The following is a 21,040-nucleotide window of genomic DNA, read 5'->3' on the forward strand; positions in this document are numbered from 1 at the left end:
TAGGCATTTACAACATACCATGCGATTGTGGGATGTCATACATCGGCCAGACCACCAGGACCGTGGACATCAGGTGTAAAGAACACTAGAGGCACACCAGACTCAGACAGGCAACCAAGTCAGCCATAGTAGTACACTGTCTAGAGCTCGGTCGCTTGATGACACCAAGATTGCCACACTGACCCCTAGATATTAGGACAGTGTCATAAAAGAGTCCATCGAGTTCAAGATCACGGAGAATCTCATCAACCGTGACACTGCATACCAGCTCAGCACGGCCTGGGATCCGGCTCTTGAACTTATGAGAGCTCAACGCAAAACACATCGAGATTTCACAAGAAACAGGAGTGGGGACCGAGAAAAGAGCCGCAAGACAGAGCACCAGACAATACAGATTTGTCCTGACACTACCGAGATGACGACCACGACCCTAGAGGACGTCCAAGTTGGGCGCGGACGCCGGTCGGAACAACAGCGACCAGAGGCCTGGCGGGCGCGAACCGCGAACGAAACACTCGACACGGCGCGGACCAGTTACGAAGCGCCCAGCAAGAAATAGAAGTGGACACCAAGGAAACAGCCAGGACATAGAGAACTAGACACTACAGATGACTACCGCGACCCCAGAGAGCGGCTACGCTACGCTACGCAAATGCACGGAGCATCGTACTCTGGTGTGTTTGTAGGGTGAGCGGATCACGCCTTTCCTACTTCTGCCTGGGTGAGTTTGTAGTAGTCCTCTCGATAGAATCTTCTTCACGTTGCGTTTGTCTTTTTACTGCATCTTTCTCATGTTCTGACGTCAGTGGGAACACCAGCGACCAGAGAGGAACATGGGAGCCGCGTCTGGCGGGCGCGGACCGCGGAGGGAACACCCGATGCGGCGCGAACCAACTAGGGAGCGCCAGAGGACCATTCTCGGGCAGCACTTGAAGAAGACAGCGAGTTACGCTGTCGAAATATCGTGCGAGAACGACGCGAACATCCGGCAGAAGTCCCGTTTTTTCATAATGTCAAGAAATTTAATATTATTACTTTTTATTTAGAACACAGTTATATGGAACTTGTTGCGACAGAAGTAGTTGGTGCAGCGTACTTTACGGAACCTTTTTCAGCAAGTCTTTTCCCCCTTTCACTTATTTATAAAACTCCATACAAGTCAGCTTGTAGTTAAATTGGCACTGTAAGATTGATTCCAGAGTCCCTAGCAACAGTCTATTTCTTTCATCAGACCACAGGGCCGACATCAGTGAAAATACTCTTTCCATAGTGGCGTTGTGTGCGGGAACAGAAAACAAATACTCGTATAATTTAGCAGTTGACGTTCGCGTTCAGGATTTTTGGTTTCCTTAGGAAAATAAATCCGCTTTTCTTCCTCAGTGTGTTGAGATTTCCATTCTTCTGAGTCTCGCTTAGTTTCTAAAAGCTCTTCAGATACTTGTATTCCTGGAAACACTTGTCATCTGAAATCTTCACACCATTTTTAGTCAGGCACATAATAATGTTTTCAGTCATCACCCAATGTGGGGTTCGAAGAGCGTCGTCCATCAAATACTTCTGTATTTATTTTAAAAAAATAGCTAATTTCTCTAAGGAATCAAATGCTGTGGTATAGAAGGGCATTGTCTCTTCGTGAAATTTTGAAATCAAATTAATTATTTCTTGGTTAGGGTTTTCATTCTTTAATTTATTGAAATTCTTGTTGGTTTGCGTGCCAATAAAACTGGCAGTCTTCCTTTCGTAGCGACATCTTTGGGTGTCGATTAATATTTTTCTTATTTCAAGTATCGATACTTTAATCTTGTCCACGCTTTTTATATTTCTTTCATGCAGAGCCAAGTTTGACTGCAGAAACATGAAATAAATTTCACTGATCGGACTACTGAAAAAAATCTGAAATTATTTTAGGTGACCTGTTTCCGGCGTCAAAAAATTGTTTTAATGGAATCCAAAGCTTAAGAATGATCTCATCTGCGGGCATTAACTACAGCCGTCTTGTTTTTGAGTGAGATTGAAGAGTCTGGTGATTGAATCAACGTACAAGCAGAACTCTTTCAGCTTCTCTGTCCTTAGCGTGTATATTGGAAAATAATTAAATGTTTTCATGACGATTATTTCAAAGTCGACAGCTAAGACTCCATCAGCGCTTGGTATAGTACTGAGGTGAATATGGGCAGGACATTCAATTTCTTTTACATTTTTTTCCTAGTTTGGTGAAACACATTCCGCAGGCCACGTCGATGAAGTCCTCCGATGTTAGTATGTATTGTGTCCACAAAGAACGATTAATTTATCTAACGGTGTTGCAGTTGTCTTAAAGTGTCTAGACAAAACTTTGCAATTGTCTCCGATGTTTCGTTATTCAGCGAATCAAACTTCAGCAGCTTTTCTTGGATTCCGTCAGTTTCAGTAAAGTATTGTACAACTAAAGGCAACATGTTTTCAGCCTTCAGGTTTGATGCGTCGGTGCCTATCCCGTTAGACGAAACTTCTTGCAGTTGTTTTTGCATTCGGATACGGGGTGTGGTGCGTGAATATTTTTAACAATCACTGTTGCTTTGGGGCTTGCTGTAGATGCTTTGCGGCGACTTTGGAGTCAGTATTCATTATGGCATGTAGTTTTACGGTACAGTCAAGAGAACTGAAGAATTGATGATGCTTGACAGCTTTATAAGCTGTTGTTAGTTCTGCAGCAGTAACGAGCAATTCTTCCTGGGTATCTTCTTTAATCATGAATGTAGAAATAGGCTTTGATGTCGATGCTTCCGGGAACCAGTTTGCATGATTCTTCGTAGAAATGTGATGCCTCACATTTGCCTTACCTCCGTGAGTTACTGAGATGAAACAGCGACAAATCTCACACAACGCTTCCTAATCCGTATGTCCTTTCTTGACGAAAGACCATTCTTTTATGTAATCATCGGAAAAGTGACACTTTCTCTTTCCATCCTTAGGCATATACGTAAACTATGATAAGTTTATTAGACAGCAAACAGTCGACTATAACACTTCAGTCGTCGAAGTACTCGTCACTACACACTTCGCGCCCTACATGCCCACAGTAAACACTTCAAACATTACTCACTTGCAATCGTTGGTCGTATTGCGTTTAGAAAGAATCGTCTTATCACATCGCTATTCAAATGGGAACTGCCCGATTCTTCCGCGTGGCGCTGTTTAAATAGTTCCAGCCCCGTACTACTGGAAAAGTCTGGTATTTTCTCGAATGATGGCGCTAGATCTAGAAGGTGCTTGCATTCTCGATACAGGATAAGCAAAATACAGCCACACTTGTGAGACGACCTTGTCAACATAAACTTGTAGACACAAATAAAACTAAGTGAGGCTGCATTTACATGTTGCGCTAACAGATGGCGTTACTTCAGTACTCGAGCCAAGCTCGAAACAGAATTTTGCAAAATCGGGACAGCACTGGGTCTTGTTGGGATGTTGGGACAAGAAGGTCCATAATTATGGGGATCCCGATGTATAGGGATGGATGGCAGCCCTAATAGAGACACATGTCCGGAAACGCACCGTTTCAGTTCTACAGAGTTTTGAAAACATGTTTGGGTAGGTATGCAGCATGATAGTCATCTTGGGGGTGGTAACGTCGGATTGGCTGATGTCATTTGACGACTATCCTATCCTGCCCTGGTTCGAGCCTCATTCACATGTCTGGTAGTGTTAGGGCAACATGGTTGAGTGCACTTGCAGAATACACCGACGTCATCCTTCTGAATGGCGAAGATCATGGTAGTATATAGGTTCCTTAGAGCCATATATTTACAGGCTGCTTCCTACAAATACCACGGACGTGCAGTCCCGATTCCAGAACATTTTTGCACATAAGGGACATGTCGTTTGGCGCCACTCCTTAGACAGTAGCTGCCTTTACTTGGGGCCTTGGTAACATTTTCAGAAAAATCTAAATTTACTAATTGTGGAATCAGGCATTCCTCTGTAACAGAAATAAATTTCTGGATCTTATTCGAGTGCTAGATATTAAAAGAATAAACAATTCATTCCCATTTTACGTATTTCCTGAGATTTTTAAAAGCTTTTAGTGAGAATGGAGAGAACTAAACCTATTGAATTGTTCTAGCCCTAATGGAAATGGAAATGGAAATTTTTAGTCCCATAGTTTGCTAAATATTTCACTTACCATCGGAGGAAGTAAAACAGAAGTACAAAAATATCTAATTTCATACTGACGTGGAAAACAAAAGACACTGTTTAACCACGAAGCCGTCCGTTACAGAAAATTCACCAGTAAGTAGTTAAATTGTAGAAAATTTGCCATATAGTAGGTGAAAATTGATAAACATAGTGAAAATTATTATGTTATCAAGTGACAAAGGAAAACTCAAATTTGTTTGTGATACTGTATTAATAAAGTATTGTATAATTAATGCAGTTCTTCTGTATGGTAAACCTACCTAAATCCGTGACATACTTTGTTTCGTGATAGTAGACTTATTCTTTGTCCTCACATTAGGTAGGCCTTCTATACACACGATTCCCACCGCAGTCAACAAATGGTAGGGAATCTTCACACGGCAAAGACATTCTGGGCGGGAACGAACGCTGTGTGCGGACGGAAATACGTCGTTTGCTGCGCTGCACCTGTAATGCAACTTCATTAAAGTAAGTTGTTCAGGTAATTAGCCAGACACTTATATGCAGTTGTATTACCAATGGCACGTACTTATAGTCATCACAGTTCGATTTAAACTGAATCATTCGCTTAGAGAAACGGCAACAACTCTTAAGGCTTGTGTAAGTTTCAGAAAATGGCTCCATCTCTAACAAGGGGAGGCCGCCAATTGTGAAATTCAGATTCGATTCATACTGCGCATAATAAAAGCTCATGGCCAGAGTTGTAATGTGGCAAAGCACCAAGATGCACTTCTCAGCCGTTGTCGAGAAAATCGACAGTTAAAATAAACCGTTGCGGTGAAATACTCTCTACGATTAACAATTTCCTGCAGCGTCGTGGCGCAGCGGTAAGCGCTCGGGTTCGTAATCCGAAGGTCGCCAGATCGAATCTCGCGCCATGCAACACTATTTTTAATTATTAGTTTTTTTGTATTTCATATATATAGATATATATAACTATTAATGAATTGCTTATGCATGTTGGTGAAGGCGGATCGCTCTCCAATTGTACCGCCTCCATTTTTCCGTTTGTTTAACAGGGTGTACCAAAGCTCTCACGTCCGCACTGATTTTCGACGATGTTATAACTTGCGCTAGGGACCGCATCTACCTTCTTTCGAAGTTAGCAGGCAACTACGCTGTTATGCGGCGGCTCGTTTCGGCCCATTCAACATCTGTCCTTCAAGTGTAACGAGCTAGTAACGGAGTTTATATTTCATACCTGCCACAGCAAATTTGTGTTCGTGGGGTTTCTATTCTAATTCGAACGTTTGACTTACGCTATACGTATTCGTTTCGGAATATCGTTTCTACGTCTTCCGTTAACTATACGTGGTTAACATTATGAAGACAATTAATAACATTTGTGAAATACAACTTTGTTTGCGGAAAACATAATGATGTTCGAAGTCGCCAGTTTTTCCTCGACAAACGACTTTCAACAACTTATTATATGCGTGTGTGTGTGTGCGTGTGTGTGTGTGTGTGTGTGTGTGTGCGTGTGTGTGTGTGTGTGTGCGTGCGTGTGTGTGTGTGTGTATGTATACACACATTTGAATTACAAAAAACAAATACAAAAAAAAGGTTGCATGGCGGGAGATTCGATCCGACGATCTTCGGATTACGAACCCGAGCGCTTACCGCTGCGCCACGACGCTGCAGAAAATTATTAATCGTAGAGAGTATTTCACCGCAACGGTTTATTTTAATTGTCGATTTTCTCGACAATGGCTGAGAAGTGCATCTTGGTGCTTTGCCACATTACACCTCTGGCCATGAGCATTTATTATGCGCAGTATGAATCGAATCTGAATTTCACAATTGGCGGCCTCCCCTTGTAAGCAAACGTGCGAAGAGGGAGAAGCGAAAAATGAGTTATAAGACCAAGAGAATATATATATAAAATATCTCTGGAACAATAACAGCTATTGGAAAACGACTTTCACCGGTATCAATGTAGGGTTGGGGCCCATGAATGTACATGGGGTTCACGCCTGAGCCTCAGGACGTGCGCTAGCAGCGCATGTCGGGTGTTTCAAGCGTCAACTTCGCGTATCAATATCTCAGGATGTAATGGGAATATTGCGATGCAATCAACGCCATTGTGTATGTGCTTTGTCATGCTGTGGATTGCTGAAGAAAAAATATAGGAGGTCCATTTAAAAAAAACATAAGTTTGTGTTAAAGAACACATATGCTTTCGTTTTAGAATGTTTCCAAATATGTACATTCATGGATCCCAGCCCTACATTGATACCGGTGAAAGTCGTTTTCCAATAGCTGTTATCCTTCCAGAGATATTTTGGGTGGACAAGATAGCTGGGACACCCTATCTATCTATCTATCTATCTATATATATATAAGGCTCACCGGCCATTTGACCATCTTCTTCTGCGCGGATGCACAAATAGTGCCCGAACTCTTACGGGAATAGGCAAAAAAGCCGCGATTAATGAGTATAATGGGTAGAGGCACTATGAACATAGGGCGGGTCAGTAAGTTGGGAATGGGGGTCTCACGGGAGGGTTGCCGGAGATAAGTCCCTGCAGTCGCATGATCCTCTGTGTGCTCGGTGGCTCAGATGGATAGAGCGTCAGCCATTTAAGCAGGTGATCCCGGGTTCAACTCCCGGTCGGGACACGCATTTTCGACTGTCCCCGTTGACGTATATCAACGCCTGTATGCAGCTTAGCGTAGTGATTCCATTGTAGTTTCAACTGATGGTCTTCTAGGAGCACGCTAGAAGGTTTTGGAAGAGAAATGGTCGATATACAAAGTTGCTAAAGATTTCTCCATTCCATGGAATTTTGAAAAAGTCTGTGTAGACCGCAGTGGTAGTGGCAAAACAATGTGACCATTGGCAAAATGGGTAGACCCTTTGCCCTTTCCAGTCAACTTGTTGCTAGGTTAGTTAATTTCACAATACAAATACAGTAAATAGGGTTCGTCCTGGACGTTAAACGAATAATCAACTAACCACTACAGCACAGCGAAATCAGTGTCTGAGGGAAGACAAGTTAAAGAACAAAATGACATCTGCACCGCTTATAGAAAGAGCTACAGCTGTGGAATGATTAGATGTGCTTGGATTCAGTGTTGTTTTTGCCTGCGATGGTTCCATGAAAGGTGTCAGTCCACCGATTCGAGTCTGTTTATGTGTAATATTTGTGTAGACGTTAGTGACAGTGACACCGTAGCTGAAATGAATGAAAAGTGCGTTAAGTGACCTTTAACAATGCGAAATAAAATGATCACGGAATTAAGCCCGTCATCACAAAGTTAAGTATATAATGTAACAGAATTAGGTACGTACGCTATAAAATATAGGTAGCATGCTCACTTTGTTTACTATATTTTATAACTTCAACAGCTTTTCATTTCTTAACTGTTCTTTATCATGGGTTAGTAGAACAATGCATTGATGTCTTACATGTCATGTATTTAGTTTATTGATTGAATGTATGTTTTGCTTTTTTATTTACAATCCTCAATCTTAGGAAGTTGGGTAGGCTTACCTCATATCTCTTTGCAGTTGCCACGTTTCACTATTTGTTCCAAGTAGTAACGTTATGGATGGCAACACCTGCCTAATCTGCCTAGGCCTAAATACGTCTCTGCTTCTGACTCGCTGTTCCAAGCAGCCCTAAACATCTTCGATGACATTAAGATCGGGTGATTAAGAGGGCCAGAGAAGATGTGGCAACGTGCCTGTTGTGTATGTTAAAAGACGGCTGTGCACGTGCAACCTCGTGAAGACGGAAGGACGGAAATTCACAGCGACGTGATCCTGAAGATGTGGCTAGAAGAAAGGATACCACTTCGTCACTGTTGAAACAAACGTGCTGCTAACCGGAATGAGTGGTGTAATCTACCCCATCCTTCCTACTTGCAGCTATTGTCCACAATAAGCAAAATCTTTTATGAGAAGTTTGAGAGGAGCGAAAATTAAACTTTCTAGTTTAATGAGCTTTTCTTGTAAAGTTTGCTCCAGTTCTTCTTGTCTAGGGGTCTGATTCTTGAAGCTGAAAATGTGAAATTTTAGGTCCTCACGGTTGGACTGATCTAAATAAAATTTGAAGATTCTTGTTGCAGAATTTTTATTGTTATGATAATATATTTTGTCACATTTTAGTATATCATACAGTCTTTAGATTTTTCACATTAAAAAAGCCGAAATTTCATTTTTCGCACAAAATACAAAAATACGTCCGATCACATCAGAGGCATGCTTACTACTGTCTCACTCAGCGGAAATAACAATATTCCTAAGTGTTAACAATTTCTCTTGACAAATGAATTTCTATTAGTTTCTGTTACATTATTACTTTCGATTATTATTTCATAAATGAATCCAAAAATGAACATAATAACCAATACAGTATTGCGTAATTAATAATAGAAATTCTAAGTGTGCCAATAGTTCGTAAATTCGAATGTTTCTAAAAAAAATAATTGTAACTGTACATTCAAAACTAGTACTTACCGCTTATAACATCGAGACTAAAACATTTTATAAAGTAATAATTCATTTTCATAAATTTTAGCTTGCAATATAACATACTGTGTATAAAATTATATGGAAGTTTTCAGAAAAGCAACAGAGATAATACTGACTTATCCAAAATTCGAAAAACAGTACTGATATCGACAACTATTGCAAGTTTTCTCACCTCCCGACTAACTGTCATAGTACTCGCGGTGGATCCTGATGCAGTTTGGAATTCCTGTGTGATGGTCTGGATAGATGCCTGCCCATTACACATTACGACCCTCTTCAACTGTCAGTGGTCTCCGTCAGTCAACTGACGAGGTCGGCCTGTACCCTTTTGTGCTGTACGTATCGCTTCACGTTCCACTTCGCTATCACTTCAGAAACAGTGGACCTAGGGATGTCTAGGAGTGTGGAAATCTCGCGTACAGACGTATGACACAAGCGACACCCAATCACCTGACCACGTTCGAAGTCCGCGAGTTCCGCGGAGCGCCCCATTCTGCTCTCTCACGATGTCTAATGACTGCTGAGGTCACTGATTTGGAGTACCTGGCAGTAGGTGGCAGCACAATGAACCTAATATGAGAAACGTATGTTTTTGGGATGTCCGGATACTTTTGATCACATAGTGCAGCAACGGATATTAAACGCCGAAAATTTTTTGTTGGTGCAGAAGGTATTTTGTCTGTATTTTCGGTGTTACATGTTCATCGGTCGAACTGTCTTGTGTGAGAAAATACCGTCAGATTGGAATCTCTGATAACTAAGAGACTATAATGCGTGAACAATTGTTAGCGCACATCGGATAGATCACGTGCATACGTGTTTCTTGCGTAGTTTTTGTTTTGCCTGTGACATTATCGTACCAGTGTATGCTCATGCGCTTGATTGTTAAGAATTAGCTTTGTGCAGAGTTATATATGGGTGTAGCGTGGAAACGTGTTCAGCTAGAATATCGATTTGAGTTTCATTGTGAAGAGCTTGCGGAGCAATATTAGAACCCATTGTGGTACAATAGAAACATTCGTCGAAATGGATGTGAAAATCGCATTAAATTGAAAATTACAAAATAATGAAACATGTAATCTCATAGGACTCGTAAATGTGTTCGGGATTATAGAAAACGCAAGTCAGAGAAAAACTCGTATCGAAAGTAATCCAAAAAGCCAAAAACGTCCAGTGCATAGCGAAAGGAAGAGCTATGGCAGCGTCGAAAAGGAAATGAAAAAACAGCACAAAGCGATTACGTGGCTGGCCCATCGGCACACAGCGGCCAGTGATAGTTGAAACGTCCACGAAACATGTGTGGGCGTCCTTGAAAGGGAATATAGAAGACAGTAATGAATGGACATAGATGGCAACGTGACAGCGCCAGACGAATAGCTATCGCGGCCACCAAATATCGTCGTCTTGTCAATCGATGCTAATACGTCGGGCGTTAACGCGCGTACATCGGTGGAGCGTTCTACAGTAGACAGCGATGTTATTGATAATTAAAATACATGTCAATACGAAACGCTGGCTACGATTTTACGTCTGAGTTTTCACGAAAAATCTACGGTGCAGATCGGAAATGCGTGACGTTACAGAGAATTTGTTTACGGCGAACTAATGTCTCAGATTGATAGGGACTGCAAAAAAGTTAATCAGGAAAGAAGGAACGCAAGGATATACAAGCATACATCACTAAGGGAGAGATGTATACCACCTATAGGAAAAGTACAGAGGCCTTTGAAGAAAAGAGAAGCAGCTGCATTAATATCAAGCGCTCGGATGGAAAACCAGTCCTAAGCAAAGAAGGGAAAGTTGAAGCGTGGAAGGAGTACATAGAGCGCCTGTAAAAGGGAGATGAACTTGAAGGCAATGTAATAGATAGGGAAGAGGACTTAGATGAAGAGGAAATGCGAGACATGATACTGCGAAAAGAAGTCGATACAAGGCCCCTGGAGTAGACGAAAATCCGTCAGATCTGTTGATACCCATGGGAAAGGCAACCCTGACAAAACTATTCCATCTGGTGTGGAAGATGTGCGAGACACGTGCAGTACCTCACACTTCAAGAAGAATGTTGTTGTTGTTGTTGTTTTTGTTGTGGTCTTCAGTCCAGAGACTGGTTTGATGGAGCTCTCCATGCTCCTCTATCCTGTGCAATCTTCTTCATCTCCAAGTACTTACTGCACCTACATCCTTCTGAATCTGCTTAGTGTATTCATCTCTTCATCTCCCTCTTCGATTTTTACCCTCCACGCTTCCCTCCAATACTAAATTGGTGATCCCTTAATGCCTCAGAACGTGTCATACGAACCGACCCCTCCTTCTAGTCAAGCTGTGCCACAAATTCCTCTCCTCAATTCTATTCAATACCTCCTCGTTAGTTACATCATCTACCAATATAATCTTCAGCATTCTTCTGTAACACCACGTTTCGAAAGCTCCTATTCTCTTCTTTTCTCACTATTTATCGTCCACGTTTGACCTCCATACATAGTTACACTCCCTACAAATACTTTCAGAAAGGACTTCCTGACACTTAAATCTATACTAGATGTTAACAAATTACTCTCCTTCGGAAACGCTTTCCTTGCCATTGCCAGTCTACATTTTATATTCTCTCTATTTCGGCCATCACCAGTTATTTTGTTTCGCAGATAGCAAAACTCATCTACTAATTTAAGTGTCTCATTTTCTAATCTAATTCTCTCAGCATCACCTGATTTAATTCGATTACATTCCATTATCCTCGTTTTGCTTTTGTTGATGATCATCTTATATCCTCCTTTCAAGGAAGAGAAGCTGCTCTTCCCCAGTTCCAAGGAAAGCAGGTGCTGACAGGAGTGAATATTACGGAACTATCAGTTTAATAAGTCATGGTTGCAAAATACTAACACGAATCCTTTACAGAAGGATAGAAAAATTAGTAGAAGCCGACCTCGGGGAATATCAGTTTGAATTCCGGAGAAATGTAGGAACACGTGAGGGAATACTGACCTTGCAACTTCTCGTACAAGATAAGTCAAGGAAAGCGAAACCCACAGTTAGAGAAAGCTTTTGAATGTTGGCTAGAATACTTTGGATAATTCTGAAGGAAGCAGGAGTAAAATACAGGGAGCGAAAAACTATTTAGCACCTGTACAGAAACCAGACGGCCGTGGTAAGGATCGATCAGAAAGTTTCCGTTCGATGTACAGTCCAGAATCGGTGTACTAACCAAGCAAAATCGCCTTGAGCATCGAGGCAATTATCAGAGAGACGCACTAGATTGAGCACTCCAATTTAGTGAAACTCCGTGTCAGGCTGCGTGAAGGAGTCCGTGACTGCCTGCTGGACATCCTCGTCCGACGGAAATCGTCGACCCTTCCAAGGCTTTTCTTGAGGAACCGAAGGCGTGATAACCGCAGGGGGAGAGATCAGGCCTGTAAGGCGGACGCCCGTGTGTCTCACTCTTGGGTTGGCGCGGCTTCTGCTTTCCGACCTTTCCGACATGAGGAGGTGCGTTATCATAAAACGGCAGCACCTCTTGTCGCAGTTGGTGTTTTTCGACAAACATCCTGCCCCATTATCCATTTTCCAATGGATGTCTATCAGTTTTTGTCCTTCGGCAGCCAAGAAAAAAATAACAGCACACCGGTCTTGTTTGGAGCCATTTGGTAATAACGTCGCCATAGTTCAGGTTTCCGCATTTACCGCACGTACGTCGGAAAGCCACGAATACCACATTAATCCCTTGCCTACATGTCGGTGCTTATATACGCGCATCAGAGTCGTCCTACGTTAAATATGCTTTACAGAAACGCCCTGAAACGAAAACTTTTGGATCGCTCCTCTTAGCCGAGGGAATGCTAAGGATTAGATGGGTAGATTGCGCAGCGAATGATGATATACTAAATACCAGGTGTAGGAGTATGAAACCGGAATTTCGTTGCAATTATCACACGTCTGTCGTTTGAAACTAGTAAATAATATTTTATTCAAAATAATCTCCATTACTATTTATACATTTCTTCCACCTCTCCGGCAGGCTCTGAGAGCCACGCCCAAAAAAACAGTTCTTCTCTTGAAACGAACCATTTAGTGAGACATTTTCGTACATTTTCATACGAACTGAAGCGTTTTTCAGCGAGAGCGTGTCCTAGTGATGCAAACAGATGATAATCGGACGGAGTAAAGTCTGGAGAATAAGCCGGATGCCCTAGTATTTCCCAACTGAACGCCTCGATCGTTTCCCTGACCCGTTTTGCTATGTGTGATGGGCCACTATCATGTAGCAATATGAATTTGTGTTGTCTTTTTCGGTATTCCGGTCGTTTCCCACGTAATGTCCGATTTAAATCGATCGTTTGCTGTTGGTAGCGATCAGTGTTAATCAGTGTTAATCAATGTTAATCAGTGTCAATTAAAGCTGTGAGGACGGATCGTCAGTCGTGCTTGGGCAGCTCAGTTGGTAGAGCACGTTCCCGCGAAAGGCAAAGGTTCCGCGTTCGAGTCTCGGTCCAGCACACAGTTTTAATCTGCCGGGAAGTTTCATATTAAACTCGACTGTTTACGGGTTGGAAACAGACGTACTCAGGCGTTTCAGGAAGCAGACGGAGCCGCAGATGCGGTCTCACGGGCCCTACGCTGACGGCGAGCACCATCTATAGGGAAATTCCGGTTTCATGCTTCTGCACCTGGTATAATTGGGGAGACAAGAAATTTGTGGCACAACCTGCCGAGAAGTAGGTATCGGTTGATGAGACACATTCTCAGACGTTAAGTGATCACCAGTTTACTATTGGGGTGAAGTGTGGGGGTACAGGTTGTAGAGAGAGCCAAAAGATGTTTGGATGGGATTGTTTGGCGGAAGAGACCAAACAGCGAGGTCATCGGTCTCATCGGATTAGGGAAGGATAGGGAAGGAAGTCGGCCGTGCCCTTTCAAAGGAACCATCCCGGTAATTGCCTGGAGCGATTTAGGGAAATCACGGAAAACCTAAATCAGGATGGCCGGACGCGGGATTGCCAAGAGATGAATTATTATTATTATTATTATTATTATTATTATCGTATGCATCAATTCCAGTAATACACATTTAGCAAAGCAAAGAGATACATATAAAAATGAACATGTGAAATTATATATAGTGCACAAGTTTTAAAACAGCTCAGACTACACTCGGATGTTGATGGTCTCGATCCAGCGGAGTGCCTCGTGGGATGCTTGATGGAGCTTCTCAGCGCCACCAGGGAAGCGTCTGATTGGACAGTCATTCACAATGTGGCTCATTGTTTGGGTGTCACGACAGTCACACACACTGTCACTTGAAAAGCCCCTCTTATGCATATTGTATTTGCACCTACCCTCTTCGGTCCGATATCTGTTTAACTGCACCCACACCTCCCTCGGTTGGTGGAAGCCTGGAACTGGAACTGATGGATTGTCTACAAGTTCGTGGTTTCGAGTTCTTGTAGCTTGCCACTCACGTTTCCACTCTGCATCCTGGTCGAATCCTGTGGATAGCATTTGGACTCCCCTTTCATATGCTGGTCTTCTAGATTTGAGGGTTTCCTGGGCAGTGATAGCAAATCGTCATGAAGAGGGATCGAGTTGTTTTCCGAAACTTGCTGACAGAGAGAATACATTAAGCATAGACTGAAATTTTCACTCTACAGCGGAGTGTGCGCTAAAATGAAACTTCCTGGCAGATTAAAACTGTGTGCCGGACCGAGACTCGAACTCGGGACCTTTGCCTTTCGCGGGCAAGCGCTCTACCGACTGAGCTACCCAGGCACGACTCACGCCCCGTCCTCACAGCTTGAATTCCGCCAGTACCTCGTCTCCTACCTTCCAAACTTCACAGAAGCTCTCCTGCGAACCCTGCAGAACTAGCACTCCTGGAAGAAAGGATATTGCGGGGACATGGCTTAGCCACAGCCTTGGGGATGTTTCTAGAATGAAATTTTCACTCTACAGCGTGTGAGGACGGGGCGTGAGTTGTGCTTGGGTAGCTCAGTCGGTAGAGCGCTTGCCCGCGAAAGGCAAAGGTCGGGAGTTCGAGTCTCGGTCCGGCACACAGTTTTAATCTGCCAGGAAGTTTTACATTAAGCATATTCGAAACGATGTAGGTTGCAGTAGTTGTTTGGAGATGATGCTTGCACAGGATGGAGTAGGATGGAGAGCGGCTTTAAACAGGTCTTCGGACTGTAGACGACGGTAACCACAACGAAGCCCGATAGCGCCTTCCACGGTACTTGCTGAGGAGGCCACGGGGAGGACGCGTCGAGGTGCGAAGTAGTTGGGGGCGGGCCGGTGCCCCGGCTGGCGAAGCGGCCGGAATTGATTGGGGCGGGCGCGGAGTGAGCAGTGGCCGGAGGCGGCGGCCGCGCGACCGGTTTGCGGCGCAGCTGCGCGCCGTCGTGACTGGAGGAGTTGGCGCCTGGCGGCGGCGGCGGAGGCGGAGGCGGCTGGTGCGTGCGTGGGCCACGGCACGGCCCTGCCGCTGTGCCAAATAATGTACACGCCGTCTAGCGGTAAATGCGTTCATTTGTTTCGAATTGTATTGACCTGTCATCTAGAGGCCAAAGCAGATCGTGTGCGACTCTTTACTTGAAACGGTGTCTGCAGAAACATCCCAGAATTTATCGTAACAGGTTTGATCACGTCACTGAACGTTCCAGGGGTCACCACACTTGAGTGCAGTAGTGGCACAAGTTTAGTGGCTCTCTGGAAGCTTGGTTTGATGTGGATCGTTCGTTTCCTTAGTTCCGTCGCGTCTCCCAAAGTCACACACCCGCGCCCATGTCAGATTGCACACACTCGCGTCCCGGTCAGAATGTGCTCTCTCGAGGCGATGCGCAGCGCGCGACAGAAATTGCGCGACGCACTGCTCCGCGTATTTAACCGCAAACGGTCACTGCCGGACCTGGATTAACTATCTGTTCAAGGTCTGTAGCGAAAGAGTCACGTAAAATCACCACTCTCAAATTTGTACGGACGCAAATGAAATTTATTGGCCGCGTGGGTTTAGCTGAGCGTTCCAAGGCGCTGCAGTCATAGTGCGGCTAGTCCCGGTGGAGGTTCGAGTCCTCCCTCGGACATGGGTGTGTGTGTTTGTCCGTAGCATAATTTAGGTTAAGTAGTGTGTAAGCTTAGGGACTGATGACCTTAGCAGTTAAGTCCCATAAGATTTCACACACATTTGAACATTTTTTTGAAATTTATTGGCACGATTTAACCCCAGCCAAGTACGCTATTTTCACCCCGCAATAAGTCCACCTGCCTAACGGGTCCACGCTCTGCCCAAAGTTCTCTCTTTCCTTTTAGCAAGCATGTCCAGGCTCACAGATCATCAACACTTGACGACTGGTTGGTTGGTTTGCAGGAGGGGATGGGTCATCGGTCCCATCGGATTAGGGAAGGATGGGGAATGAAGTCTTACGCGTCCTTTCAAAGGAACCGTCCCGACATTTGTCTGTACCGATGTAGGGAAATCACGGAAAACCTTATCCGGCATGGCCGGACACTGATTTGAACCGTCGTCCTCCCGAATGCGAGTCCAGTTCAAATGGCTCTAGGCACTATGGGACTTAACATCGGAGGTCATCAGTCCCCTAGACTTAGAACTACTTAAACCTATGGACATTACACACATCCATGCCCGAGGCACGATTCGAACCTGTGACCGTAGCAGCAGCGTGGTTCCGGACTGAAGCGCCTAGAACCGCTTGGCCACAGTGGTCGGCCGTGGGTCCGGTGTGTTAGCCACTGCGTCACCTCGCTCGGTAACACTTGAGATAAAGAGGAAAGTGCCTGAGCAGAATTCCACGCACACGTCCGGCAACTCTTCGGGTCCTCTCTCTTCAGTACTAAGTAACTCAGTTGATCACGAAGGATCACCTACCCCCGTCTTCAAAATTACACAAACGGAAACACCAGATCGCCTTCCACAGGGCAGACCACTTCTACGTCGTTCAAGGGTTGACAGCCTACTCTACGATTCCTGGAGTCAATCAGAATCAGGAGCCGAATGTAAGTATTTTCATTGCCCATTTTCTTCTACCATCAAAGGCCCCATCAAGGTGCTGTATCGTGGCGGTACTTCTAGGAGTTCAGTTTAATGAGGAGAATCGATACAGCTGTCAGGGACTGCGTGTGTGCCGTCAGCTGCACGAATTTATTACTTATTTTTCACCGATTTCCGCCGTAGCGACCATCGTCTTAAGCAGAAGAAAAAGCTGTACATTTGATGAACATAGAACTCAGCTTTCCACTGGATGAACTGAAAAATTGTACAGTCCGATTATGACAAGATTCTGAAAATTGCCCGATAATGGAAAAGCCAACCGTTACAGCGCCTAATAAATTTTTCGCACAGTTAATTCTGTAAACATAATGTAACTGTGATGTAATTTCTGGCGTATGTAGCTTTTACTATTGTGTTAATGTTGTCATGTACTGGGTGTTTCAAAATGGACTTTACAACTTTAAAAATTCATATAAATTTATTGAAAGAAGAAATAGAGCAAGATTTAGCGTTATTTTGTAGGAAAACACATCAAAACGTTTTACCTTTTTTGTGGCTTCCGTTGGTTATCCTGCATGCATCTCATCGAAAGTCAATTTCTTCCCAAACCCGCTGTAGCATAGCAGGTGTAACTTGCTCAGTGGCGGCGTAAAGTCTTGATTTAAGTTCAGGTAGAGAAGCCGACACAGCAGGTACAAACACGATATCCTCGATGAATCCCCATAAAACAAATCGAGTGGTGTCAGGTCTGAGAAACATGGGGGCCATGCAATTGCCGCATCACGGCCAATCCATTGACCTGGAAAGTAGCCACTGAGAAAATCCCGGACGTCAGACCCCCAAGTAGCGGGGTGATGCACCATCTTGCATGAAGTAAACATTTCGTTCTTGGTCATCCTCATGGATCTGTGTTATCAAAAATTGTTGTAACATATCCAGGTACACCATCCCGTTGATGCTTCTCTCACGATACTTTGGATTGTTTCCTAGATGATTTCAATTAGCTGAATCCCAAATATTAAGTTCAAGATTGAAAGTTGAAAAGTATGACAAACTTCCATTTTTACATGTGTTGGTAAGCACGAGGAATGATGGGAGATTAGGACACAGCGTACATCGTAAGCCCACGCATGCACACCGATATCTTCACGCATCAAGTTGTCATCCGTTGTACCGACGCAGAGGGGTTCTACAAACATTGGTAAAAAGAACTTATGCTATCTCGGATGCAGATAGTTTGACACAAGAACTGGATCATCTAAAAGCAGTGTTCAAGTAGAATGGTTATACCGACAGTCAGATCCGTCGTGCTCTACAGATTGGACCTGGGACCCAACAGAAAATACACGCAAGATGCGGCGTTTCTACCTACCGCTGGCATATCTTCAAAAATAGGCAAAATTTTAAAGAGATTTGATATTAAAAGTGTACTCCGTTCGCCATCTAAGACTAGAGCGCTGCTGGACTCAGTGAATAATGGTTTGAGTTTGAGAAAGCCTGGTGTCCCTGACAGTGCGGAAAGCCTATATTGGACAAACGATTCGTACGGCCCATGATCGATGCGTGGAGCACCATCGCCACACGCGTTTATTTCAGCCAGAAAAATGTGCAGTGACGGAACATTGTCTTACTGTAGGAGATAGAATGTCGTAGGATGAGACACAAGTAACTGCCCCTGCATCTCGTTATTGGGACTGTGTAGTGGAAAGAAGCTATTGAAATCCGGCTGTCTGACAATATTACAAACAGCGATAAGTGGTACCGTTTAAGTAATAATTTGGGACACTTTTTTTCGTCTTTAGGTCCAGCAGCGTAATGTATGTCTGATGACGACATGATTGTTAGAGTATATACTCCAAATAGCTGCTTATAATAAGTAATGTATATTTACGACAGACTGTCTCGGCTTAATCGCCATGCCGACCGCGGTGGCCAAGCGGTTCTAGGCGCGCCGGCCGGGGTGGCCGTGCGGTTCTAGGCGCTTCAGTTTGGAACCGCGTGACTGCTACGGTCGCAGGTTCGAATCCTGCTTCGGGCATGGATATGTGTGATGTCCTTAGGTTAGTTAGGTTTAAGTTGTTCTAAGTTCTAGGGGACTGATGACCACAGATGTTAAGTCCCAGTGTGCTCAGAGCCATTTGAACCATTTTTGTTCCAGGCGCTTCAGTCCGGAACCGCGCGACTGCTACGGTCGCAGGTTCGAATCCTGCCTCGGGCATGGATGTGTGTGGTGTCCGTAGGTCAGTTAGGTTTAAGTAGTTCTAAGTTCTAGGGGACTGATGACCCCAGATGTTAAGTCCCATAGTGCTCCGAGCCATTTGAACCTTAATCGCCATTCTGCACAGAATATCAAAAGGTTTTGGAGTGAACATTCTTGAGCAATTAGAAATTTATATATACACGAGAGAAAACCCACAAAAAATATTAAACGAAAATACATAATTTTAGACACAAGTACTACCTTCAAAACTTTATTTAACTTTTAAAACACGAAAATGGATAAATCGGAAGTAACACATGCAACAACCAAAGATAATCGTAACAAATTTTTGTTTAAAATAATATCGCTGTACATCTGCACAATTTTTTGTAAAACATATGGCGTCGTAAGAGTGGAACTGTGAAAATGCTGTCACGTCGTAATTAACATTAAATTTCAACATATTGACACCATTTACTATCTTACTAAAGCAGTGACAGTTACAAAATAGTACTTGAAAATGGCGATTAAGCCGAAACAGCCTGTCGTAAATGAAGATTACTTATTATAAGCAGCTGTTTGGTGTATCTACTCTAACAGTCATGTCGTTATCAGAACCCTGTTTTGTTCGACATTAAAAAACAAGCATCTTTGTTTCGATCATGAATATATGGAAAAATGGAAATGAGCTTTTGGCGTCATTGGCCGGGAGGCCCCTTACGGAGCAGGTCCGGCCGCCTTGGTGCAGGTCTTGTTACATTCGACGCCACATTGGGCGACCTGTGCGCCGGATGGGGATGAAATGATGCTGAAGACAACACAACACCCAGTCCCTGAGCGGAGAAAATCCCCGACCCAGCCGGGAATCGAATCCGGGCCCCTTAGGACGGCAGTCCGTCACGCTGACCGTTTTTTTTTTCCTTCTTCATTTTGTTCCATATAGTTCGTTGCGTTTGTTCTGGGGGCAGGTCTAAGGCGCTACAGTCATGTACTGGGCGGCTGGTCCCGGCGGAGGTTCGAGTCCTTCCTCGGACATGTGTGTGTGTGTTTGTCCTTAGGATAATTTAGGTTAACTAGTGTGTAAGCTTAGGGACTGATGACTTTAGCAGTCAAGTCCCATTAGATTTCACACACATTTGAACTTTTTTGTTCTTGGGGGGCGTCACAAGACATCCGTTCAAGTTGATCTTTGATTCCTTGACTCAGTTTTTTTTGTAATTTTATTTTTATTTTTTTATTATTACAGAGAGCACGCAACCCTCTGACCAAACGCGCTACCGTGCCGTTACCATTCAGCTATCGGGGCGGACACCATCAATAGATGTCAACAGTGTTCGATATCGATTTATCGTTTCCGCGAGTTTTCACCACCGGTGCGCTGTCATGCTTTGCGCTGGAGGACAGTTATATCTGCGCACGCGCGGTGAACCTACGGACGGTGTATAGAGCCACCGCTGCGGTTTGATTTTAGTTCCGGCGAGTTAGAGCGATGGCTTAGTCACCTGAAGATGGAGGCCAGGTGGACCGCCGAAATATTGTGTCAAGGTGACGTTATGTTCCGGCTGGAGACCCGATATGAAATCGTCAGTGCGTATACTGGGTGCGGCGTCAGTCCTTTCATTCCGCGGTGCAAGTCACCGCATCTCTGACAGTGAGTGCCGCCTCCGTGTGCAGAGCCGGCCTTGGAGCGCGCTACGGTCGTGGCGACCTCTGCAACAGGCACGCACCCGCCGTAAACCGGCGTCTCTGCCGCCTCTTCCTGACGAGCTTTTAATTGCTACCGATACGGACCACAACTCGGTAGTAATGAAATTACATAAGGTCAGGGAAGACGTTGTGATTTCATCGGTACACGTCGCTGAGTGCAATCAGTTTATTGAAAAAAAAAGTTATTTCGGAGTACTTCTTAACAGAGAATAATATTTAGCAAAGCTATTTAAGTCACCTTGTAACCTCCCCCCTCACTTATCGACCTTAATGACAGTGAAAAATGAAACCGCGTGTACCTAATGGGAGTTTTGGAAAAGCAATCGTCACCGAAGTTAATCTATCGGTAAAGAGGGAGGAAGGGGTTACATCTAAATGAAAGAAAAAATGCAAATGAAACTGGTGGAAATCAATTTTGAAAAGGGGTAAAGTTAATAAAGAAAATAAATGTGCGGCCGTTACGTTAACAATTAACTAGCGGTAA

The 21,040-nt window shown here is 44.0% G+C and overlaps 1 protein-coding gene and 1 non-coding gene across 2 annotated transcripts in view; both read right to left on the reverse strand.

Moving 5' to 3' along the window:
- The window catches only part of LOC124803174 (formin-like protein 20), a 182,708-nt gene that overhangs the window by 39,612 nt on the left and 122,056 nt on the right, over window positions 1–21,040 (reverse strand). Inside the window, exon 3 of the mRNA XM_047264357.1 lies at window positions 14,878–15,125. Coding sequence (XP_047120313.1) covers window positions 14,878–15,125 — 248 coding nt within the window. The remainder of the gene's footprint in view (window positions 1–14,877; window positions 15,126–21,040) is intronic.
- Trnas-cga lies at window positions 14,342–14,416 on the reverse strand. Its single transcript has one exon. It is a non-coding gene; the product is annotated as a tRNA-Ser (tRNA).

The sequence above is a fragment of the Schistocerca piceifrons genome, chromosome 6 (genome assembly GCF_021461385.2).
Source record: "Schistocerca piceifrons isolate TAMUIC-IGC-003096 chromosome 6, iqSchPice1.1, whole genome shotgun sequence".
Lineage (NCBI taxonomy): Eukaryota > Metazoa > Arthropoda > Insecta > Orthoptera > Acrididae > Schistocerca > Schistocerca piceifrons.